General features: G+C 40.4%; 1 protein-coding gene across 4 annotated transcripts in view; it reads right to left on the reverse strand.

Moving 5' to 3' along the window:
- Nucleotides 1-27,492, reverse strand: part of Acsl1 (acyl-CoA synthetase long chain family member 1) — an 81,201-nt gene that overhangs the window by 47,215 nt on the left and 6,494 nt on the right. For 2 of the 4 annotated variants that reach the window (XM_021264995.2, XM_004853008.4), the window contains exon 2: nt 5,490-5,716. In XM_021264995.2, the coding sequence (XP_021120654.2) occupies nt 5,490-5,684 (195 nt within the window). In that variant the 5' untranslated portion in view covers nt 5,685-5,716. Of the gene's footprint in view, nt 1-5,489; nt 5,717-7,207; nt 7,392-7,433; nt 7,615-27,492 lie in introns of those variants that run through there. The other 2 variants (XM_004853009.4, XM_087217089.1) reach the window with 2 other exon arrangements.

Genomic DNA, 27,492 nt, shown 5'->3' on the forward strand with positions numbered 1-27,492 from the left:
TCTCTGGTTCTCTGTAATCGGTTCTCTATAATCTCCGCCCCTCACCTGTAGAACACCCAGCCCCCACCAGGGCCATCAGCTCTCCTTACTGGCACTGATACTTCTTTCACTCCCTGCTAATCCCCACTCACTTGCTAGATGTGTTTCCAAGTCGGCAGACAAACCTTAAAAACACCTTAAACTCAATCTCCTATAGTGAATATAGTAAGAAATAAGGAAAAAGAATTTAGAAAAGTTTTACATAGTTTATTTTAGTAAGAAGATTGTTAAGTTTTAGAAAAGGTGTTCACATCTTTATTTGACCACCTGCATGATTATTTTGTGATCAAGATCCAGGGACAAACAGACTATAGGGAACAGTGATTGGGAACCTAAGATTACAAATGGGAAGTGAGAGTGAACACCTCAACACAATCAAGGATGACTCACAGATATGGAGCCAGAGCAACAGACTAGGAGATTCTCTCATGCACCTCTAGTTGAATACAAATCTGATAACTGTTTTCTGCTCCAAAGCCTTCCAGAGGTGAGAATTTGGTTTGTATTTATAAATGACTACATAAATCATACTGTGTCATATTTACAGACATCTGCAGAAATATCCAGATGCTACTACTGTTCCTAATATCACTGCCTTCTTTTAGTGTTCACCTCCCACCTGACTCAAAATCATTAGTCTAATGCCGCTGCTGTATGGCTGGCTTTCACACCCCTTCTACAGGCCCTGGTGTCAATGACAGTCAGCGATACCACCACTCAACCTCACCTGCCCTTCCCCAGGAGCCTACACTCAGGCTTATTCCTAAATGTCTGCCTCATCATAGCATTTAATCTTGCCTAACTCAAAAAGGGCTCCTGGGATCAGATTTGGGCCAACATGTCCAAATCCACAAAGGAATAGTCATTTCAGGGGTTTCTGATACTGTTACCCTATAGGCTTCCACAAGTCTACATAAAAACTTACGACTAAGTGATATGTTCTCTTCTCTTGCACAACTTGCTTATTTCAGTTTATAAGCAAGCCTACATATGCATAAAAATTGATTATGTGGTGAAGGGTGATTCTACCAGCCACATGGAAAAATCCTCCTCTAAAACACACTCCATATACTAGGACAAAGAATCCTAGTTCTTGTTACAATGACAACATGAGCTGAGTGGTCTGGGGTTTATCTGTGTAACCCATGGCATTGAGAAACCCTCCAGTGGGCTGTGGTGACTTTTGAATTTTAAAACCACTACAGAGCGGGTATACTACATTTAGCTTCCTTCTTTCAAGTTCTTGCCCGAAATGAACTTCTGATGGCATGAAAACAGTTGCTTGTATTGATTGCTTTTATTTAAAGATGGCTCTTACCCTCAGCCACTGACAGAAGGAGACCTAAACAGTTCTTCCCACTGGCCTTTAAGTTTCAGAAGGCAGAAGCCTGTCCTGCCCTGGTATTGTGCACATCACATGGCAGAAGCTCAAGTACCTGCTGAATTAATACATATCTGGTGACTACTCTCTGTGACTTGTGGAGGATTACATCCAAAGCTTTACATCCTGCATGTTAGATTTTCTGGAGCATATGATTAAAATATTAAGGCAAGTTGCTAACCATATACAACCCAACACATGGATATGTAAGTTTCAGTCTTTCGTGCAAATCACCTGGCTATAAAGTGAGGGCACTAAACTGATGATTTTGAGCCAGATGACCTGAATGTTATGAGATCATTTAATGTGAAACTAAGTTTTCCTACTTGGAAACAAGTTATCTTCAACATGCCGGTTCTGCATATTAAAAGATCTGAATCCACACTTGAACCAAGGTCTACTAACACTGACTCAGTTATAGACTAACTGGTTTAGTCACTGGAAGTAAATTTTTAATCAAAGTTCTGATATTCTTAAAATTAAGTCTTAGACCAAGGGCAAACAAGTAGTATAACATTTTATTTGTTGCAATTCATTCCCTTCTCTAATGTTTGAAAACAAACAAGTAACAAAAAACATGGGTTTTCATTTAAGTACTTATGACCTTGTGGCAGTTGTCAAAAAACCTAATTTGACTCATATACCATCTCGATGTCCATATCACATCTCTCAACAATGAAAGGTGCTCACATATTCTATTATCTTCTTTACCAATTAGTGTGGTTCTCATCTATACTTCATAAAGGTTTGCATACTAAATGATAGGTAGGCATACAAAACCAGTAGCTCTAAGTTCTGCTCTGACCACATCTGTGTCCAATCCGGTTCAAGAGTAGAGGATTCAGGAAGGGCAGAACCACTCAAGTTTTCATAGCTCCATGCCTTTCTTCCCTCCCCTACCAAGTCCTCACCTTCCACTGATTCCTGACCATTCCCAAGCTATAGCCAACAGAATCTAGGCTCCATTTCTTATCTCACCTGCCTCTCCTTCTCCTCTTTCCATCACTACCTTTGGAATCCTATGCCTGCATATTCATTTTCAGAAAAGGCTGCTCTCGAGTTTCATGGCTCTAGCTACTAATTCTTCAGGTTTACCTGGACTGATCTAAACTTCCCTTATCCTTTCTTAATCCCTCCCCTGAGCCCTACTTATAATACTCAACTTTCTACTACCATAGCAAGGGCAGCATAAAGCATTTCCAGATCTGCCACCAGCTGTATCAAACAACCTCATCTCTTCAGGTTCAGTATTCTCATGTGTGAAATGTGAGGGTTAAAAGAGAAAACCTTCGAGGAAGAAAGAACATTTTCTGGACACCTACTGTGTGAGAGGCAGGCACTGCATGTCTGGGCAGTCTTCTTGCAGTAGTAAAGGAGGGGAGGGATACTCATTTGGGTGTTCCAGATAAAGAATATAAAGGTCAGAACAGTCAGATGTGTGTGCATAGGGCTTCCTGGTATCAGCAGAGGGAAAGGCCCAGCCTCTGCCACAGCTCTCCCTCCTGGAATGCTTCAGGCATCAATATGCTCTCACCTGTCTTTCCCTTAAGGGCAGCACCAGAGCCTGGGCACTAACCTATCCCACAAGCCAATTCCAAGCCACTTCAGGAAAGATCACCCGCACTAGGAGGACATGGGGCTCTCAATCTCAGCAAATAATCTGTGACAAGCAGACACAGAAATCTCACACATTAAATATGAAAGTATTTTAAAAACCAGCAAAGCAACCAACCCCACAAAACCTGCTTCATCCTCTGCTCACAGTACAGACCTTCAGAAGATGAATGTTGTTCTCTGACCGGCAGGGAAAGCTGGCTTTCAGGTCAATGATGCAGATTGTGAGCAACAACTGTACACAGAGGAAGGGCTTAGGAAATGTGGGCCTGGATCAAACCATGCTTACAAATTTAAGGCAGGCTCTTTGCATTCTGGTCCTGATGCCAGCTGCCTCATTCATGCTACTGAAGGTCAAACCACCTTTCCTGCACAAGCCCATGAGTAGTAACACTCTCTTAGGACCCTGAGGGTCCAGAGGAAATTTCAGAAGGTATAACTTACATAGAACCTCTGTGCTGCTGTAGAAAAGTGGGGCTAGAAAACAGCCAGCAAGGGGCATGATAATAAGTGGCCATAACAAAAAGTGCAGCCTTTTCTCAATTTAACACTCATGGAAAGCTGATAGGAAGAGGAAGGTGATAGAACCTGTATGAGACAGGGGAGGAGGAGGAAGGGTAGGAACTGCCAAATGGTGTTCACTTGTTTTCAAAGTAGGAACAAAGCAACATTTCATTCTGGCAATCAGCTCCTAAAACAGTATCAGATATACAGGAATTTCATCAATATCGTATGAAATGGAATTCCTTTTTTCCTGAGATACAGGTCCATGCAACAGTGCTAATTAGCTATATCAACACATCTGTAATTACTAAGCACCAGACCTCCAAAGCACTTTTAAATTTAAATTTTACATTCTTTTAAAAGAAAGACCAGTATCTTAGAAATCTAAGACCTATAAATTCTACAAATCAGAGCTAGAGCTGTAAGAGAAAAGACAGAAAACCTACACTCATAAACTGGATAGTAAAATTACAGATTTTCATTTTCTTTCTGCTAATCTGTAATTTTAAATTGTTCTACAGAGAATGTATGTAATTATTTTATTAAGACATAATAATTTTATGCTAAGCTGGAACTTAAAAACCACATTGTAAGAGCTTTCAGAATTTCTCATATAAAAACTAGGCATTTCGTTACTGCTAAATTATAAACATTTAAACTCTGCACTTGCCAACTACCCTTCTCATAATGGTTGCAAAACTACTGTGGTACTCCAGGTGCTCCCTAGCAAAGAAGGAATGCCAAAACCTCAATCCAGTCTAGTAGGCAAAGTTAAACTCTCATCCTAATGTGTATATGATTAGTTGAGATAGGATACGAAGGTACGTATCTTTATCTTCTCAATAGAAATAAAGTGTAAAGCCAACTTTTCTTGGCAGTTCAGTCATTCTATATTTATATATGTATATATGACATGAATTAGACTGATGTATCTTTTATATATTTTAGGAATTCATCTAAAATTAATCCAAGAACTCACCTAAAATAAAACAAAAAACTAATATCCTATAAATAACAAAAACCTACTAATCAAGTCAGGAATTGTACATTTGCTCCCTAGGGCAATCAATGTAGAGGAGATAGGGAGGGCCTTGCACCTCTCCATCTAAAAGCAGTAAATAAGGCAATTCTGTGTTTCAAAACATCCTTCTGCATACATGTTGAAAGTAATAAATACTGAAAAGTAATTCTACTTCAGTAGAGGAATGCAAACAACCACAAAGCAACGAGCAGGTAAAGCATTAAAGTGACACCAAGAACTTGATTTCTTCATTTTTCAGAATTTTGGCTTTTGTTTGTTAATAAACCTTGAAAAGAGACTAAGAAGGAAGCAAGGAAGAGCAGGAACACTAAGGAAAATACTGCTAAAGGGGTCTTGAGGTAGCACTAGGCCAGTGGTGGCAAACCTATGGCACAAGTGCCAGCCACAGCGGGCTGTTCGTTATCACTGAAAGCTCTAAAAAGTTTCCCTTACTCTGAAAAGTTCCTACCCTCATCTTATCTTTTGTGAAGTCTTAGAGTCCCTTTCAGCAGTTTCAGAGTGTTTTCTAAGTATCAGATGTGCCGCAAGTATAATTCTTCTTCCTATAACATTTGATGATCCTCTTTGTTGCTGGAATATCACACCTGTTAGGGCAGAAACTCTATGCTGTCTTTTCTCAGCAGTGAATCCTCTGTACCTACCACAGAGCCTGGAGCAAGGGAAAAGCTCATGTTGATTTCTGGAATGATCTGTGTGACTGTGAAGGCACAACCAACTTACTTGACCTCTTTTGTCTCTGTGCCTTTTGGCTCTACTTCTGCTTGTTGAACACACTGATGTTTACTACGATCCTCACAGACAAATACTTGGATGTGATTGTGACTTTGATCAATATTACCTTCAACAGGGCTTTACTAATCAGGGGAAGCTGAGAGAAAACTCAGGACGCAGGCTGGGCCCCCCACTTACCGCCACTTCCACCGACTGCATGGAGAGGTCACATGGTGGCTTCAGGGCCTTGGGCCTCGTGGCGTACCAGAAAGTAGTGAGCGCAGCAAAAGCTCCGAAGCCCATAAGTGTATTGGTAGGAAGGGTGCGCACGTACTGCCGGATGTCAACCAGCTCTGGCAATCGAAAATACTGGAATAACTCGTGGGCTTGCATGGTCCTGTGCTGATGGTTCCCTAAGATGAATTCTGTCAGAAGAGAAAAATGTCATATTCATTCCCAGGCAGCAGAACTCCTTTCCAGAATTCTCAAAGGTCAACTACCTAACTCTATATAGCTGGCTGACCAATCAAGGCATTAAATGCACAGTCCAATGGTCTAGGTCTTTTTCTGGCTGTCAAGTTTCATTTTTCTACAAACATAGTAGGAATTCACTTTTTTTCTATCTCTCCATTATCTTGTATAAAAGGAAAACAATGATCTTGCTTTCATTAGCCACATTAAAACAATTTTACACACAGAGAATGCTTGCCATAAAATGCTCAAATAAGTGGTACATGTTTCTACTTTCTTCCCTGACAGGACATCTCAGTTCTCTGCTACCTAATCAAATACACTCAACTCTCATTATGAAGGTTAGTGGGGATACAAGTGAAGAGGAACAAATAAGCCCAAGCTACCTAAGAGCCATCAGTTTCTATTTCTTCCAAGAGATCTCAGAACAAGTTTTCCAGCTGGTAAAACAGACCAAGCTAAATTTCAACACTTCTCTCACCTTCCCTGTACTTTTCAAAAGTGACATATAAGTGTGAGGAAACCACAGGTGGCTATTACAATTAGATCATTTAAAAAATATTTCCCAAGATACTATACTTAACATAAATGAATAAATTGGTATGCATAACTTTAAACCAAGTATCAAATATCTAGAGAGAATTTTTAATGTAGTATCTGAGAAAAAGTAGAAAATAGTAATTAAGATCCTAGATCTGGAATCAAATCTTGATTTACAGCTTATTAGTTGTATAATTTGGCAAAAATTACTTTACCTCTCTGTACCTATTTCCTCATCTACAAATGGAGATGAAAACATTGTCCATCTCCCTGGGCTTTTGTGATTACTAAATGATTCACATAAAGACCTTAAGATGGTGCCACACACCAATAAGTGCTCAATATAAATGTTAGATATTGTTATTATTTCCTCTACCAATGCTCCTGTGATTTGTCCTAAGTGCAGAACAGTAAGTTATTCAGGTAATAAAAAATGATGCCTATAATTTACAAATAAAATTAAGAAGCTAAAACACATAGAGGAAAATTAGATGAATAACTTGATATATATACATATCTCAAAGCCCCAAATTCAACATTACAATTTACATATAGACTAGTCTAAAATTAAATGTTCAGTTCAGATAATAAGAATAATCATAAAATAAAAATTATTGATGAATAACTGCTCTAAAATGTGGCAGCCAAATGAAGGAAATAACAGAAATGAGCTGAAAGACTTTTCCCAAATACTCCTTGGCAATGCAACAAGTGCTCACATTGTAAGTTCAGATGGTATTTGTGAGCTACTTACTATAATCTTTTCAATAGCTAAGTCACAGGAATGAAAAGATTTTTTCTTTTTAAATATAGAAATCTTGTATTTAAATTTAAGTCTATAGTAATACATAATGTATATATATTTTTCCCACAGAGTAGCAGCATGTTGGGCTATTTTTACTGACCAGTAGTTCCACAGGACCCAGAATAACGCATTTGCCCAGCTCAGTCAATCTTGTGCTACCATGGCTCTGGGTTCAATACACACACACACACACACACACACACACACACACACACACACACACATGCACGCACGCACACAGAATGTCAAGGTTTGACATGACAACAGAGAACAGATAAGTAAATGGCTTCAGGTTATAATTCTAGACAGAAAGAACCAGCACTTACAAAACCACTCGCCATCTGTGCCCCCAGCAGCTGACTGTTAGGTGACACGCCACTGCAGAAACAGAAAAGGGTGGCGAAGCTGGGGGTGGAGCAGGGGCTAGAGGAGCTCAGCCAGAGCTTACCCAGCCTGAGGTCTTTTAGGGCATTAGTCACATGCTGAGTCTACACTGCTGCCCACTGGGCTAAAGGTAACTAGCAGACAAAATCCATACTTGACTTCTCAGGAGAACAGAGGGTGGAGGATGGGCCAATGAGGAGCTGGGAGCAGAGTCACCCCACTGCTCCACCCATGGGCAGGGACCGGCACCACTGAGCATGTTGCTGCCAGCACCAGTTCTACAAACAGACGCTGTTTTCTTTCTGCTCAGCTTCCCAATAGCAAGAAACAATGGGCATATTTTTAAATCACTGAAGGAAGGATAGGATGTTGGGTGATATGTCTAACCAACATGAGGCATACCCAGAAAGAAAGAGACTGCCAAGAGTGCATTCAGAGCAGATTTATTCTAAATGAATTCATAGGAATTGAGCTATTTCTGTCACTTTGCATATATGAGTGCCTAGTGTATGCCAGGTACTGTGCTAGGAGCTGGGCAGACAGTGCTAATGACAAGGTCTGAGCTTTCAATGGGCTAACCATCTAGATGAGAAGATATGAAATTAAACAGGCAAGGTCTGCTAGGGATCGGGGGAGACTTCAAGGATAAGCAGACAAATCAAGTCCGAGTCCTCTTGGCACTGTGCAGTAAGACTGCACAAGGTACTGCAACTCTATAAATAAAACAACCTTCAAAATCAAATGTACAAACTTACCCTGCCCTCAAACCACTCCCATCTTCTAGTTTTCTTATTATCCTGCAATACTCCAAGTCTGAATAGGAATATCTACCCCTTACATACACACCTTTGCCCTTCTCCCTTCTTTCTCTAAAGACCCTGAAGTAGTTTCCATAAAATCTAGATCGTGTGGATTTACAGGGGTTGTTAAAACAGAATCACATCCCTGAGTGAAAAAGCCAAATAATTCCTCTCTAAACAAATATAATCATACACAAGGGTTAATTTATGTTAAGCAGTGGCAGCCAAACTATGAGCTGCATCGTGCTAACAAAGTTTAGGGAAAAAATTTTTTTAAACTTCAGAAAATTACAAATTTAACAGCATGCATGTAAGAACATTTTATTAGATATGAATCTATAATACTAAGCATTTAAATCCAGCCAAATTCTTACATTTAGTGGATAATGACATGCTATGGCAGTTTCATCCGTGCCTCTTAGCTGGCAGCCAGGTAACAAGCTGCAATCCAACTTTACTCAGCAAACTGGTTAATGCCTTGCATAGGAAAATACAGTCTATACATGAAGAACTAAGACAGTGCGTCATTTAGATTCACGTAAAGAACAAAATTCTTAAGCATCAAATGGACAGAATTATAAATCTTTTCCCCTCTGTTTACTTAAGGAAATGATACATGGCTATTTAAAAATGGAAGCACACCCACGACATTCAAAGAAAACTGGACATACTAACCTTTATAGGGTATATGTGAATATAAATGTCATGTTTTAAGATTCAATCCTAACAAATCTTGTTGTAAGATTGATGCATTTGCAAATAAATGGTTAAAACTCATAGACAGGTTTTTCCTGTCTCTGTCCAGGTTTCAACATTTCAATGGTGTTCTGTTGGATTTTTAAAGTATTTTTTTCAAAAAATTTCCATATCATTATCTAAGGAAGTAAATATGCCAGGCACATAAATCATGCTTCTGTTGCTAAGAATATGATTCAATGGGCTTACAGGCTTAGTAAGCTAGTATTCTCCACAGAGAACATACAAGCCTACTGACAGCTTCTCCTTCTCTACACTTACACTCCTGTGCACCTTTCTTCCCGCCACTTACAAAAAGTGTTTGCTCAGCTGGGTTCTTGGAATTGCCTACAAAGCTGGAATCACAAACCACAGCACAACAGGAACATAACAATGATCAGGGAAATCAGGTACAAGCCCAGCATAACAAATCAGAGTAAGCAGAAGATGGCCTCTGAATAGATGTGGGGAGAGGTAGAGGTAGTAGGGTGGGGGAAATAGAAACACAGGCTCAACTTCCAGAAAACAGAAAACCTTGCTAACAATCAGCATTTCCTTAGTGTTTTAGAAAGATTTTCACATCTTGCATGTCTTGGAATGTAACAATAGCAAAAATGATGAGGAAACCAAGGTCAGAGACTTAAAAGCTTCTCCAAGGTGCTTGTCAGGAACAGGACATCACTCTGAGTCAAAAACCAATCTACATGAATGACCTCTGCTGGGCCACTGACTTTATCTACTGAGAACATTGACAGAGTTACCTGAACAAGCCTTCTTCAGCCAACTTCAGATTAGGAACCACCAGACCAGGTTCTGAGGGTCCTCCCAGAAGCAACACTCCATGGTTCCGTGAGATCCACCTAAACTCCCCACATCTTACATAAATGCTAGCCTTTATCCTATCACCCAGGCCCCTGCACATGTGGGTTCCCAGCCCACACCTCTTACCACTGTGTTTATATTATGAAAAAAGTGGCTTAAAGTCAAAGGAGACTCACAAGGGCATCATTCTCTAAGGACATGGACACACACACACATACACACACATATCCCTCCTGAAATTCTGCAAACTTTTACTTACATTAGCATTTTATTTTCTTCTTGTTTACAAACCATAAAACAGGTGATCTAGATAATTTTTCCTTCTGAAGTTCATCAAGCTAAATAACAGCAGTCTGATGGAATGTTTCACTAAGAATGCAGACCTCAAACAAACCCACATAAATGGCACCCTTGCTCTGGCATCAGCGAATTAAGAAATCCTGACATCTTTCCTTAATGCAGCAAGCCAGGCTGGCAAGATGCTGCCATTCCTTGTTCCACCTCTCTCCTCATACAATGGGCTATTTACAGAAGGCTGAAAGTACCCTCTTTGTCCGGCACTGGCTGGGCAGAGCTTGAACCTCTGGGAGGAACAAGAGAGCAGCAGCTAGGCCATTTGCTGTTATTTCAATCTGCCACTCCGAAATTGTCAGACTCATGCTCCTTAACCCTGGCTGGCAAATTACCTAACACTAGATTTGCTTAAGACATCGCCTCTTGAACCAAAAGAGCAGTCAGGCTGTCCCTAGAGACGGAGGGAGGTACATAAGTTACAAAGGGATGCCAAAGTCTCTCAGAGAAGAAGGCAGATGCCAATGTCCAAACCCCATTCCTCGTTGGAATCTGTGACTGTGGTTACTGCCCTTGACCCATCACATTTTCAGTATGAGAAGGGGAAAGACCATTTGGGTAACTTTGGCATCCCATGCACAAATAAGCAAGTGGTTCCACAGAGAATTAATTATTCTCACCCACTGTCTTGGGGCTTTTTTTTTTTTTTCAACTAAGTGCAATTAACCTTAAACCAGTGGATTTTTCATTTTCATTAAAGTGATCCAATGAATTACCAGTTCAATTTCCATGCAGATATAAAAAGGAGAAACAAAATAGAGATGTCCTGTATTTATAAACTTGATTTTATAAAATACTCAAGTTAAATACGTCTACACAGTACTTATACTACTCCCTGCCCATCCTTTCTAAAGTTGTCACAGGAAGAATAAGACACAAAGCTTTTAAAAACAAGTACAAAGCTATACTAATTTTTAACCAGTAAGATTACGGCCATATTTCAGTCATATTGGCCACAGGCCACAATTATCATATATACATCCCCTCGCCCAAAAGGTGCTACTTGAAAGATAAATTTTTTCCCACTTGAAAAGGTAAATTTTTGAAAATGAGATAATCAAATATTTACTTATAGTACTTTATGTATTCATTAAACTTCATATATATATTTAAAAGACATGACAAAACAAATTACTTTAGAAATATTGTTTTTTAAATTCACAGTTGAGCCAGGTGTGATGGCAGTTGCCTGTGATCCCAGCATTCAGGAGGCTGAGGCAGGCTTACCATGAGGTGGAGGCCAGCCTGGGCTACATAGTGAATTTAAGGCCAGCCTGAACTACATAGCAAGACCCTGTCTCAAAAAACCAACCAACCAAACAAATAAACTCACAGTTCATTAATATTTTATTCAAATTATTTGACCATGCATCTTCAAACAAGGTCTTAGGCATCTTTAAAGCTACTTTGAAGTATCCAGCAGGTTTCTATGAGGTTTCTTCACATTTTCTCTTCCATTTAAATTGTTTAGGTTGAAGCATTTTAAAAAATCATGCATGTAGCTATTACAGAAAAATATTCTCCCAAGTCCATAAGAGCATATTTGAATAGTAGGATAGTAAAGAATTTTGTCCTATGGGTCCACATTTATATAACTAAACCTCATATATTATTGCTTTTAAATCTGATATTTAAAGACCTTTTTAACAATATTTAACACTTGGTTTTGTAAGGTCAAACTCCAGTAAATAATTACCCAGCTAGTGTTAATATTTCTTTAACTTAAAAAAAATCCAATTCAGTTATTTAACCTTTACAAGAAGACAAGACTAGGACTGGCAGAGATGGGTTTAGGACTAAGTGCCTTCTCAAAGAAAATGGCTGTAACACACCCCATTGAATGACAGCTTTATTGAGGTTTTAATACAAGGAGTGAAAGACCGTATGGGGAAACCCTCCCCTCATATTAGGGCATAAAAATTGTTTTATTCAGATGTGAATACAAACTGAAGAAAACTTGCAGACTGGTTCCTGAGGTTTGGAGGTAAAGCATATAACATAAATGTGTACATTCAAGAGTACACAGCAAAGCAGTGGTAACTGCAGAGGAGACCATGAAGGCAGCAGATGCTTCCAAGGAATTCTGCATGGGATGGGCACATGTTGAGCTGGTCCTCAAAGGATGAGTCCAGTCTAAGAAAATGAACTATGCTTCACGCCGTAGGAACAGAATCAAGATTATGAGGAGCTAACCCTCCGCCAGCACAAATATTTGTTGGCAAATTAACCTGGAACAAAGGAGAGTTACATTGGAGGGGAGAGGGGAAGAAAGGCATTCAGAGAAATCAGCTGAGCCACAATTTCCTCACTGCTGGTTAAGCATGTATGGCGTGTCAAGCACTGTGCTAAGCAATTACACATGACTAACGGCAATCCTCATAGTAGCCTTTATTTCTGTGTGAGGCTGTGACTGCCTTCAATTCAAAGAGCAGGACACCGTGCTTAGGAGTTAAATGTCCTACTCCTGGGCTGTGGAAGAAAGGACTAGATCCCAGGTGTGAAGCCAATGTCCATGGACCTGGAGAGCCAAGTACTGTCACATGTTTCTGGTGATTTAAATCCAGACATGCAAGGCCATCCTGATGGCAACAAAAAACCACAGTACAGTGTTTTTGAAAGCCAGGATATGAACACATATACCCATCAACAGATGAGAGAATGAATAAAATGTGGTATATACCTACAATGGAGTGTTATTCAGCATTTCTATGATATTGATAAATATCACAGCATGGGTGACATGGGCGAACTTTGAAAACATCAGAATAAGTGAAATAAGCCAGACAAAAGAACAAATATTGTATGATCTCAATTATATGAGGTACCGAGGTCAGCAACTTCACAGAAAGGAGAACAGAGGTTACTAGGGGCCGGCACTGGGTAAGGGAGACATGAGCGTTATTACCTAACGGGTACAAACATTTTGTTTGGGATGATAGAAAATTCTGGAACTGGATAGTGGTAATCATTATTTAGCTCTATGAAAGTACTCAATATGATTGTGTAACTATACACTTAAGAGCAGTTAAAATGGTAAAGTTCATGTTAGATATATTTTGGTACAATAAAAAATTTCAAATCATGGAGGTCCCGAGTCATGCGGAAGACGCCAAATCACCCTGCTGCAGACAGGCAGGTCTGCCCACACCCTACCGAGGTCCCCAGTGGCGCGGAACACACACCGAATCAGTCCCCTGCAGACAGGCAGGTCTGTGAACGCCCTACCAAGGTCCTGAGTGCCGCGGAAGACTCCTAATGACCCCGCTGCAGACAGGCAGGTCTGCCCATGCCCAACCGAGGTCCTGAGTCGCACAGAACACGCCAAATCACCCCGTTGCAGATAGGCAGCCACCTGGTTCCACACTACAAAGACGCAGAGGACACCAGACCACCAGACCAAGGTACTGAGTCCCACTGCTCCTGGCCCAGAGGAAGGGGCTTGTGGGCCACCATCCCTCCCACCGCTCCCGGCCCAGAGGAAGGGGCTTCTGAGCCGCCATCCCACTGCTCCTGGTCCAGAGGAAGGGGTTTCCCAGCCACCATCCCTCCCGCTGCTCCCAGCCCACAGGAAAGGGCTTTTGGGTCACCATCCCTACCACTGCTCCCGGCCCCTGTCCCAGCTCACCCAGCTCAGAGGAGGTAATCTGTGCAGGTGCTAACAGCCCCCCGGTCCAGTCGAAATGAGAAAACATGTAAATAAGTCTCAAAACCAGACTTCCAGATCACCTACAGCAACCCCAAAGGGAAATGAGATGGAACACTCTGATACTCAACCACCTGGACCCAATGAACTGGCAACAAAAAGGGATCTGGAAAAAATGAAATCAGAAATAATTTCTCAGATAACACCAGAGATTGTGCTCCTAGTGCAAAACATGATTAATAAATCTAGAGAGGAGCTGAGGAACATGATGGAATCCCAACATAAGAAACAAATGGAATCCATAAAACAGATGCAAATAGATTTCCAGGACATGAAAAACTCCATTAAAAGTCTACACAGCAGAATGAGCCAATGTGAGGACAGAATTTCAGATATAGAAGATAAGATTGCAATTAGTGGCCAGGAAAAGAAAAATTGCTTCAAAATTATAAGGGAACGTGAGAAATCAATCCAGCAGCTGCTAGATGATGCAAAAAAGAATAACATAAGACTGATTGGGCTCAATGAAGAAACAGGAAAGAGTACAGATGACATAAAAAAATCTCTTCGCAGAAATAATGGCAGAAAACATCCCAAGCAGGGGAAAAGAGCTTGACATACAGATAAGGGAGGCATATAGGACTCCAAATAGCCTTGATCAAAAAAAATCTACACATAGGCATATAATTGTTAAGATTCCAGAAACACAACAGAAGAACAAAGTTCTCCAAGCAGTCAGAGAAAAGAAACAAATCACATACAAAGGAAAGCCCATCAGAATCACAGCAGACTTCTCAACACAAACCATCAAGGCAAGAAGAGCTTGGAGTGACATATTCCAAGCCCTAAAAGAAAACAGCCTCCAACCCAGATTGATGTACCCTGCAAAACTATCTTTCAAAATGGATGGAGAAATAAGATCCTTTCATGACAAAGAGCACCTTAGGAACTTTGTGAATACCAAACCAGCACTCCAAACAATTTTACACAATATCCTAGGGACAGACATTGAGGATCACAACCCCAGGAAGCAAAGCAGAATGAACCCATCTGACATGACAAGAAATTAAATGTAAAGGGGGAGAACCCAACAAAAAGAAAAAGTCATGGCAATGACAAGTCAATACGTTTCAGTTATAACCATCAATGTTAATGGTCTCAATTCACCAATCAAAAGGAATAGACTGCCAGAACGGGTCAAGAAGCAAAACCCAACAATATGCTGCATACAAGAAACACACTTAATTCAAAAGGAAACTCATAGACTGAAAGGTAAAGGGTGGAAAACAATACTGCATGCGACAGGAACCCGAAAAAAAGCAGGAGTAGCTATCCTCTTGGCAGATCAAGTAGATTTCAAACCAACACTGATTAAGAGAGATGAAGAAGGACACTACATCCTTGTAAAGGGAACAATCCAAGAGGAAGAGATGACAATCATAAATATCTATGCACCAAACACTAGTGTACCCAACTATATAAAACAAATACTAATGGACATGAAAAATCATATATGCACTAATACAATTGTAGTGGGGGACCTCAACACCCCACTGTCACAAATAGATAGATCAATTAGACAAAAAATAAGTAATGAAATACTAGAACTCAATCGAACTCTTGAGCAAATAAACAGATGTTTACAGAGTGTTTCACCCCACAAAATCAGAATACACATTCTTCTCAGCTGCACATGGGTCATTCTCAAAAAAAGACCACATACTCACACACAGAACATGTTTAAGGAAGTGCAAAGGAAATGACGTTATCCCCTGTATATTATCAGACCATAGTGCGATGAAATTGGAGATCCATAGCAAAAGAAACTCAAAAAATTTCATAAACATGTGGAAATTGAACAACACACTTCTGAATAACCAATGGGTCACAGAGGAAATTAAAGAAGAAATCAGACAGTTCCTTCTATTAAATGACAATGATAATACAACATATTGGAATCTATGGGACACAATGAAGGCACTCTTACAAGGGAAATTCATAGCAGTGAATACACATATTAGGGAAACAGAACGAGCCCAATTAAACAACCTGATGCTGAACCTCTAGCTTCTAGAAGAAGAAGAGCAGGACAACCCCAAAGCTCATACAAGGGAAGAAATTATAAAGATCAGAGGAGAAATCAATGCAATGGAGACTAAGAGAACAATACAAAAAATCAATGAAGCCAAGAGTTGGTTCTTCAAAAGAATCAAGAAAATTGACAAACCTTTAGCCAACCTTGTCAGAAAAAGGAAAGAAAAGGCCCAAATCCATGCACTTAGGAATGAAAAGGGTGAAACTACAACAGACCCAGCAGAAATCCAGAGGATCATCAATACCTACTTCCAGAACCTATATGCCAATAAGATGGACAACACAGAAGAAATGGACAGATTCCTAGATATATATGAATTACCAAAGTTCAACGAAGAAGACCTAAAAATTCTGAACAATCCAATATCAACCAATGAAATTGAAAATGTAATTAAAAACTTATCAACTAAGAAAAGCCCAGGCCCTGACGGCTTCACTGCTGAATTCTACAAGACATTTAGAGAGGAACTACTGCCACTACTGTTTAAACTCTTCAATGAAATTGAAAGGGAAGCAATACTCCCAAATTCATTCCTGGAAGCAAGCATCACCTTGATCCCCAAACAGAGAAAGACCCAACTGAAAAAGAGAACTATAGGCCAATCTCACTAATGAACATAGATGTAAAAATCCTTAATAAGTTAATGGCAAACAGAATGCAGAAGATCATCAAGAAGATCATACACCCTCATCAAGTGGGATTCATCCCAGGGATGCAGGGATGGTTCAATATATGAAAATCAATTAATGTAATACACTATATCAATAGAGCCAAGGACAAAAACCATATGATTATCTCCATAGACGCAGAAAAAGCATTTGACAAAATCCAACATGCATTTATGATAAAAACCCTACAAAAAATTGGAATAGATGGTCTCTACCTCAAACTGATAGAAGCCATCTATGAAAAACCAACAGCCAATATCATACTAAATGGTCAAAAACTGAAATCTTTCACACTAAAATCAGGAACAAGGCAAGGATGTCCACTATCACCACTCTTGTTCAATATAGTTCTGGAAACACTAGCCACGGCAATTAGACAAGAGAAAGAAATAAAAGGAACAAAGACAGGAAATGAAGAAGTCAAATTGTCATTATTTGCAAATGACATGATACTCTATATAGAAGACCCCAAAAACTCCACCAAAAGTCTTCTAGACTTAATAACCAAATTCAGTCAAGTAGCTGGTTACAAGGTCAACACACAACAATCAATAGCTTTCCTCTACACAAATGACAGACACACTGAGAGAGAAATAGGGCAAATAATTCCTTTCACAATAACATCCAAAAAACTGAAATACCTAGGAATCAACCTAACGAAAGTAATCAAAGACCTCTTCTCTGAAAACTATGGCACTCTGAAAAGAGAGATTGAAGATGATATCAGAAAATGGACAGACATCCCCTGCTCCTGGGTAGGAAGGATTAATATAGTGAAAATGGCCATACTTCCAAAACTGCTATATAGATTTAATGCAATTCCAATTGAGATCCCAGCAGCATACTTCATAGACCTTGAGAAAACAATCCAAAAATTCATTTGGAGCAAGAAGAGACCCAGAATACCAAAAGCAGTTCTAGGTAACAGAGACATGACCGGGGGTATCACAATCCCCAACCTGAAACTCTACTACAAAGCTACTGTGATAAAAACAGCATGGTACTGGCAAAGAAACAGACTTGAGGACCAGTGGAACAGATTAGAAGATGCAGAAACAACGCCAGACACACTCAGACATCTCATCTTTGACAAAGAAGCCAAACACCCTCACTGGAGGAAAGATAGCCTCTTTAATAAATGGTGCTGGAAAAATTGGGCTTCAACTTGCCAAAGATTAAAACTAGACCTATATCTCTCACCATGCACTAAACTAAAATCAAAATGCATTAAAGATCTAAATATTAAAATAGAAACTCTGAACCAGTTGGAACAGAGGTTAGGTAGAACCCTTGAAAACATAGGTGTAGGAAAAGATTTTATGAACAAAACCTCAGTTGCCCGTGAACTAGCACAAACAATCAACAAGTGGGATCTCTTCTTATTAAAAGGCTTCTGCACAGCAAGAGAAACCACCAGCAGTGTGAAGAGACAACCCACAATGTGGGAAAAATCTTCACCTGCTCTTCCTCAGACAAAGGTCTACTATCTCCAATCTATAAAGAACTTAAAAAGATCAGACCTCCCAAATTTAAAGACCCAATCCAAAAATGGGCATCTGAAATGAACAGACATTTCTCAGACAAAGAAGTAGAAATAGCAAATAAATACATGAAAAAATGTTCAACATCACTGGTCATTCGAGAGATGCAAATAAAAACAACGCTGAGATTCTACTTCACTCCAGAAAGAATGGCTGCTATCATGAAATCCACCAATAACAAATGCTGGCGGGGCTGTGGGGAAAGAGGAACCCTGCTCCACTGCTGGTGGGAGTGTAGACTGGTGCAACCACGGTGGAAATCAGTATGGAGATACCTCAAAGAACTAGGACTGGAAGTCCCATTTGACCCTGCTATTCCACTGCTGGGGATCTTCCCCAAAGAATTAAAAGAATCATACCACAGTGATATATGTGCACCCGTGTTCATAGCAGCACAGTTTGTGATAGCTAAGGCCTGGAAACAGCCCAAATGCCCATCAACTGGAGACTGGATAAAGAAAATGTGGGTTTTTAATAAAATGGAGTACTACTCAGTCATAAAAAATGAGAAATTAGAGACATTTATAGCTAAGTGGATGCATAGAGGCGATACTCTTAAGTGAAATAAATAGGACACACATGTGTAAATACCGAATAGTTTCTCTGGTGTGAGAAACTGAAAGTGTAAATAAGGACTAAATGTATAATAGGTAATGTGAAATAGGAAGAAAAGGGGCAAAGGGGAAGGAAGTGGGAGGGGTAGGGGAAAGGATAGAAGAGAATGGGATTAATAGGAGAGAATGGAAAAATAGGAACAAAATCTTTGTAAATCGGGAGGACTGGAGGGGTTGAAGGGAGGGCTGGGTAAGGGCGAAAAATAAGAACCAAGAGAGACTATGTAAAGGTGCAAATTTCCAATGATGAATGTCATTATATTGTATACCTAAAATGTACCAATTATTAGAATGAATAATCGATAATGTAAAATAGGAAGAAAAGGTCCAAAGTGATAGGGGTAGTGGGAGGGGCAGGGGAAAGGAAAGAAGGGAAAGGAAAAATGATGAGAAATGGAAAAAATGGAAATAAAGTCTTTGTAAATAGGGAAGGGTGGAGGGCGTGAAGGGAGGGCTAGGAATGGGGAAAAAATAAGAACCAAGATGCATTATGTAAAGCTACAATTCCCAATGAGAAATGTAATTGTGTTGTATACCTACAATGTACCAATAAAAGAATTTAATACAAAAACAAAAAAAATTCAAGTCATTTAGGAAAAAAACAGGATTTGATAACTAAGTAGATACAAATGAAAAAGATAAGGAATTGGAACACTGAGTTTTGAGCCTGGGAAAATGAACTGGGGAACAATAGTGAAGAGACACGGAGAGGGTGAGGCAGGAAGGTGGTTTGTGGGCCACTCGCCCTGCTTTCCAGAGTCCTGAAAGCCTTCCTTCACATGAAGAAGAAAGGTTCCATAGTCACTGGGCACTTTTCTGGGCGGGATACCCTGCTGGCTACACCTGGCACAACATGGGACAGGGAAGCTGCCTCAGTCCTTCCTTTGCACGCCTGTCATTTCTGTCTCTCTTAAGAAGTTCTTCCTAGAAACAACTCCAGACACACTCAGCCACCTCATCTTTGACAAAGGAGCCAACCCTCACTGGAGGAAAGACAGCCTCTTTAATAAATGGTGCTGGAAAAATTGGGTTTCAATTTGCCAAAGATTAAAACTAGACCTGTATCTCTTGCCATGCACTAAACTAAAATTGAAATGGATTAAAGATCTAAATATTAAAACAGAAATGCTGAACCAGCTGGAACAGAGGTTAGGTAGACCTCTTGAAGACATCGGTGTAGGAAAAGATTTTATGAACAAAACCTCAATTGCCCGTGAACTAGCACAAACAATCAACAAGTGGGATCTCTTCTTACTAAAAAGCTTCTGCACAGCAAGAGAAACCACCAGCAGTGTGAAGAGACAACCCACAATGTGGGAAAAATTCTTCACCTGCTGTTCCTCAGGCAAAGGTCTACTATCTAGAATCTATAAAGAACTTAAAAAAATCAGACCTCCCAAATTTAAAGACCCAATCTGAAAATGGGCATCTGAAATGAACAGACATTTCTCAGAAAAAGAAGTAGAAATAGCAAATACACATATGAAAAAATGTTCAACATCACTGGTCATTCCAGAGATGCAAATGAAAACAATGGTGAGATTCCACCTTACCCCAGAAAGAATGGCTGCTATCATGAAATCTACCAATAACAAGTTCTGGCGGGGTTGTGGGACGAAGGAACCCTTCTTCATTGTTGGTGGGAGTGCAGACTGGTGCAACCACTGTGGAAATCAGTATGGAGAGACCTCAAAGAACTAGGACTGGAAGTCCCATTCGATCCAGCTAGTCCCCTGCTGGGGATCTTCCCAAAAGAATTAAAAGAATCATATCACAATGATATATGTGTATCCATGTTCATAGCAGCACAGTTTGTAATAGCTAAAACTAGGAAGCAGCCCAGTTGCCCATCAACTGGAGACTGGATAAAGAAAATGCGGGTTTTTAATAAAATGGAGTACTACTCAGACATAAAAAATGAAAAATTAGAGACATTTATAGCTAAATGGATGCACATTGAGGCGATACTCTTAAGTGAAATAAATAGAACACACGTGTAAATATAGAATAGCTTCTCTAGTGTGAGAAACTGAAAGTGTATATAAGGACTAAAAGTTATAATAGATAATGTGAAATAGGAAGAAAAGGGGCAAAGGGGAAGGGGAAGTGGGAGGGATAGGGAAAGGAAAGAAGGGAATGGAATTAATATGAGAAAATGAAAAAATGGAAACAAAGTCTTTGTAAACAGGGAGGGGTGAAGGGATTGAAGGGAGGGCAGGAGAATGGGGAAAAATAAAAACCAAGATTACGTAAAGGTGCAAATTTCCAATGATGAATGTCATTATACTGTATACCTAAAATGTACCAATAAAATATGAAAATGTTAAAAAAAAGTTCTTCCCTGTGACCCAGCCCTGTCTGCATTCCGCCTCCCCCCACTGTCTTCTTCACCTACAATCCTTTCATCAGCCCTGTTTTATAAGGTCCAAATGCTAACCAGACAGGCCAGAAGCCACTTTCTCTAATAAATTCTTATATGATCACCTCAGTGAGAAACAACCCTTCCTCTGACTTCCAGAAACACTTTATTTGTACCCATTGTATGGTACTTAGCTACTCCCATTTCATACTTATGGTGAATGTGATACTTAGTACCTATGTAGCTATTTCTCTTACCTCCTGCCCTTGGTGTTTAACATAGTGACTAGTCTAAAACAGATACTTCATTAATATTTACCGAGTCATGAATGACCCTCTGTGATCTTGACCATTTATCTACTGCAAGCTGCTGCAGGGTGTATTAATAGAACAGTGATTCTTCAGAGAGGAAGGGGACATTCAAAGCATTTTTAAACTTCAGTTTTATCCTTCCTCTACCTTTCTCACCCGCACAGAGCTGCTCCTTCTCCATGTACTAGAAAGGAGTAAACAGCACACCGAAAGGTGGGAGGGATTAGCAGACAATGATTTAAAAGTTACATAAAATATTATCTTGCCCCATTTCCATATTGATATTTCTCCAGCTGTTTCACTTATGTATAACTCTACCCCAAGAATGCTGTCAACACTAGGGGGTAAGGGTCCTTCTTTCTCTTAAAAAGACATTTACATGCACACTTAGACATGACTGTTGGTCAGTTTAAACTAAATCAAGGCTTTCCACAGGGTGGGGAAGAGGTCCCAGTAACACCTTTCTCAAGTAGAACAGCAAGGATTGAAGGGCTCAGCCCCAGAGTGCCACACAGGGCTGACCACCCAAGGCTGGAGGTGAGTTTTCTATCACAGAACACAGACTCCTCCATACCAGAGAAACAGAGCAGGTTTCTTCTAGCATAGGAGCTGGTATGCCAGGAGAGGAATCGGCAAGAGTGCTCCTAAAACACTGAGACCGCTGGGTGGGTGGTTTTCTGAGATGCAAGGAATGACAGCAAAAGGACCTGCCCAACATTCTCTAGAGCAAACAAATAAACAAATGAACCACACAGAACCTTCTCTTTATATGTAGATACAAAGAACATATGTCATGGATATCCACCTGGGACAATGAGAATTACAGTATGGACATCCCTAGTGAAGATATCCAGGTTATATAAAAGCCTTTAGGCAGGACAGCAAATTTTGGTGAGATGTATTTAAGAGGGAAAGTATTAAAACAAAAATTCCTAAAAGAAGCAAGATTATTCTATTTGTCTTCAAATATTGCTTTAATATTGCTCCATGATTTCTGTCTATATGCCATGACAAGGCAAGGACATTTCCTGATCAGAGCTGGAGAAGGGACTGGGCTAGGACTGAACAGGTGGCCTCAGTCACTCAGCATGGCTTCAGCTGACAGAGACAAGAAGACCTGTTTATTGGGCTGACCTAACTCCTCTGCAAGAAGCAATACAGAAGAGGCTTCTATATATTAATCTTCCCACCATAAACAGGGCATGTTATTTCAGTTGATGTTGGGCACATAGAAGAGCCCTAATTAGGTCTATAAGCCTGTATGTCGAAGAATATGACACCGCTGTTTACAGATATTAGGTGACAAGTAGGGCCTGCTATTGTAATAGCTAAACAATGAAATAAAATTTCTTTTACCAGTAAAATACTGCAGAAGAACACACACTCCACCTTGTTGGACAGGAATGAACCACAAAGTAAACCATGGTGCAAAAGGCCCCACGGAGAGAAGAGGACAGCCTAATCGGAAAGGGGATCCATGTCCTTTTACCATAGCCAGGGCCTGGCCCAGGTAGGCAGGAATGCTTCTTCACTGAGGGACTCCTGAATGGCACTAAGGTCCATTTGTTTGAGAAACTGCACATATGGAAGGGATCTAAGTGCTGGAGTGCTCTTAAGCACTTTGTACAAAGCCAATATCTTCCAATGGCAACTATGGAAATAAACAGAACAGAAACATGGAATGAATCCTAGATTCAAATGCAAAAAGACCCCATTCCAGGTCCTGGCTGTGTCAGTGATGAGCTGCAAACTCTAGAGCCAGTCCCGGGGGTGTGTGGGCTTCAGAAAGGTTGAAGAAAGGGGTGGAACAGAGGAAAGCTACACCCCCTTCCGTCAGGAGCATCACGGTGGCATCAGTAAGACTCTGAGAGAAAGCATGGGACAGCTAGAAGATCCTGGTGTCTAAGACTGAATCACCAGGATTCTACCTATACTCAGAACCCCTGGGCAAGAGTACATGCAAAGAAAATAATTCATGTCAAAACCCATCAGTTCTATGCAGTAGGCCTACATAGTATTTATTATCATTATTATTACTATTTTATTATTTTTTATATTTTTATTAGTACACGTTCATATTTCTTATGGGATGTTGGCACACGTACATAATATATCTTAATTCCTATTTTCATCCCCTTTCTCTCTCCTTCCTCTCCCTTCCCTCCACCTCTTGATCTACTTCCCATTTGAGATCTATCTCCCTACATCCTATTACCTATGTTTTATTTTGCTCTTTATTTATTCTTTATTTTTTGCTATATTTTCCCCTAACTTTTTATTGTGGTAAATACAGAATATTAAATTTATCATGTTAACCATTAACTTGTATTTTTAAATATTTCTCAAAACGAATATGTAACTGGATCAGTTCAGTTAATTTCCTCTTGTACTTATGTATTTCCCACCTGCTCCACAAACGATTTAGGATGGCAGCCCATCCTTATTAAAGAATGACAGATGGGATATAAATCCCTACGTGAAATCACACGACCAGTTACAAGAGGAACTTCCTCTTAAGTCTCTTTGAAAAGGGATCTCACTACAAATAAACAACACATTGAAACTTGCAGAAGATTAAAAAACCTCCTAGTCCTTTGCAAAGAGAAAGCCATCCCCATGAGGACAAAGCAATGGTCAAAGTTTTCTCTACCCTTAGCATGTCTGGGAGATGAGTGAAGACAAACACACCTGTAAGAGTTAACCCGACCACACAAGACAGATGGTGATAACCCCAGAGGTAGTAAATGGAGAGGCCTGGTGCTCCCAGCACCTGGAGCAAGGAGGAAACCCTATGTATGGGCTGGAGGCTGCAGGAGAGCTGTGCAGACAGCTGAGGATGGAACCAGGCCAGTTCTAAACAGGCAGAAACAGGTGGGGGTAGGGAGACACCATGAAAGCCAGCCTGTAATGGGAAGAGGGAGGTAGGCCAGGCAGCCTGCAGGCAGGGGCAATGGCAAGTCAGAGACTGACAGCATCAAACTTCTCTCTTCCTACACAGCATTTTTGTTAGCAGGCTAGGGAGCAGCAGCTGGAGGTTTTTTCTCACCCAGGAATGTTCACTTTATAAACCACCATCCCGCCCCCCAAGCCCTTACTGGGGCCTAGGCTGGTGTGAGAGACACAGAAGAACAGACACTGTCCTTGTCCTCAAGGAGCCCACATGGCCCAGTGTCTCACAGAGGTCACAGCTATCAAATATCAGTGACCTGGATAAGAAGGCTAAAGAGGATATAAGGTTGGGCAGGGTTACTTACACCTCTAAAAATAGATGAAGGTTTCAGAATGACTGCTATACTAGAGAACCTGCTTAGCAGAACAGATGTAGGCAACAGACAGAATACAAAGACAAACTTCTACCCAGAAGAGACCAGCTCCTCACAAGGTTGGAGGTCACTTGAGCTTTTAGATTTCAGCAGGTAGCTTAGCTGTGGTTACTTCAAACAGCAGAAATCAATGGAATCTGCAAAGTATTCATATGTGGCAAGGTTCCTCAGGAAGGAACAGACCCTTTGAAGAACACGGGATCCCAATGTCCTGGTGGAAGGTCTTAGTGATGCAGGAGGGAGCAATCCAGGAAATACAGAACAGGTTGACCAGGAGTTTGTTCACTACATTGTGAGGGATAAGAGGAGTGTTGGTGATGCCATGGGACATGAGCTAAAATTACACAGAGAGTTCAAGTAACTATTAGAGGAGGTTTCTGGTCCTGAGGAAGCTAAAAACAAAACAAATCTAACAAGATGCAGGTTACAGAATTTAAAAGAGAAAAAGACAAACCAATCATCTGGTTTGGCTGTCACTGCTTGGAACAGGTGACACTAGTTTCGGGTCTCTACATTCCCTTTATGATTTGTTTAAATTTCTATTATGAAGATTTCCAAATCTATTTACTAGTAGATGTAGCATAATTAAACTAGCAGGTACCCTTACCCATGCTTCAGCTTCAAGCATGATCAACCTTTTGCTGGTATTGTTTTACTACACCTATTGTTTAAAAACTAATTTTAAAGCAGATCCCAAATATCCTGTCATTCAAATGACATGCTCAAGGTCCCAACAGGTCTTCCACTCTATAGTTTAGAAAATCATTTGTGAGACAGTAAAACTGAATAGCACAAATACTATATCATGCTAACTGCTCAAAGGTTCAAACAAAAGAAGCCAACTTAAATATTAAGCTGAGGCAGCCAACCTAGCTTAATTGTCATCAAGAAAAAGGTCCATATATTCAGTTAGTGAGTACACACTAAAAGTTAAGCACAGCTCCAACCTTGTAAGATACAGCAGGAACAAAAGAAAAAAAAAATCACATACCTCTTATGGACGCTTCTACATTGTGAAGTTCTGGGACCAAACTCAAAATGTACTCTGGGTTTTAGTGACTCTCTTGAAGTCAGAGACTCACTGTGACAAAGTCACAAGCTAGTTTCAGAGAGTAATTCAGTTTCTATTTCCTTTTTTTTTTTTTTTTTTTTGGTACCGGGGATCGAACTCGGGTCCTTGCGCTTGCGTAGCAGGTGGCGAAACCACTGAGCTAAATCCCCAGCCCTCTATTTCCTTTTAACTGATAAACTGAGTCATTTTCTTTTGAAAAATGGCATTCAGAGGTCTCTTGCCACACCGGAAGTAGAGAAGGAGTTAACTTCCTGGCTCTCTAAATTACTGATTATACATTCTAGTCAATAATAAATAAATACATGCCTAATATGTAAATGTTTTTGTTCAGAAGATCTATACATGTACACTCTACAAATATTTTCTGAAGATCAAAAACAGAAACACAAATTTAAAAGAAGGCAAAAATATCTATACATATTCTAATATTTCCATCTTTCACCCTCATAGATGGTCTCTCTGCCCCCACTCCCCAGCCCAGGGTGAACACTCCCAATTTGGAGAGCACCCCTTAGTCTTCTGAGCACCACCTACAGCTTCTCTGGTGGCCTGCCTGGCTAGAGTTGCCATCAGTTCTGTCTTATGTGCAACAGTAATCAAAGTTGCTAACTGAGGCACCATGCACAGCTCTCTGCACCTATGGGGCAGAATCACAAACGCCTGACAAAACAGACTATTATATCAAGGAGAGAAACAACAAAGGGGAGACAAAGACATTCCACCTGGTGATGGAAAGAGACATCCTGGAGAAGCCAGGGCACTGCTGGTGACTGTCATTGGTCATATTCGAAAAGCCAGATGGCCTGGGCCCACTCTTCTACAGGAGGGAGTGTCAAGGCCATGGGGCCACACCAGGCCATGCCATGGGCTGGCCTCATCTGAGATGATGTGTCATGGTGACCCCACAGCTTCACTCCCTAACCCATGGGCCAAGGATCTTCACCTCAGCTAAATTCTAGAGAGGTCTTATTTTGCCATCAGCAGGCTTATCCTAGACAAGAGTGAAAAACAGATTAGTGCTATCTTCAGAGTCTGATCCATGACTTGTGGGCTGCTTGGCCACATCCCAGGATTTGGTTCTGTCCTATGAGGTGCCTGGTAGACTACTTGACAGACAGTGTCCCTCCCTACCGTTCCACATGCTGGGACACCTCAAAAGCTGGCCTCAGGCACAATTACTGCTGTCCTACAGAAGGAACAAAAGACTATTTGACCATTTCACTACTGGCACACTTAAAAGTAGGAATACCAGGTAAATGAAGACCATAGTACAGTTACAGTTATGTAAGATTATCTAGAATTTGACCCTAATCTCCCTTCCCACATCCTGCAAAGCCCACAGTCACCTGCTTCTCGGAACTGAAACTACATGGGAAAAAAAATCCCTTAAATGTATTCCTAAATACAAAGTTCACACCAATGAAGATAAAGGTTTTGTTCTAGACATTTTTAATACTTTAATTTTAGCTACTGGGTCCAAGCTTTGCACAGAGTAGACAAACCTGAACATTATAATGCATTTATTGTCAGGGGCCTTTTCTATGAGACATCTGACCAACTGAATGTCTTCTACCCTCAACCAGTCATCAGATCATATGAAGGGCTTACTAGCAGTAGGGCCCTGTGTTAAAAGCTGCTGAAACCAGGGCCGGGGATTTAGCTCAGTG

Source organism: Heterocephalus glaber, unplaced genomic scaffold (assembly GCF_053883595.1).
Source record: "Heterocephalus glaber isolate CG9 unplaced genomic scaffold, H.glaber_assembly_v1.0 deba00001461, whole genome shotgun sequence".
Lineage (NCBI taxonomy): Eukaryota > Metazoa > Chordata > Mammalia > Rodentia > Bathyergidae > Heterocephalus > Heterocephalus glaber.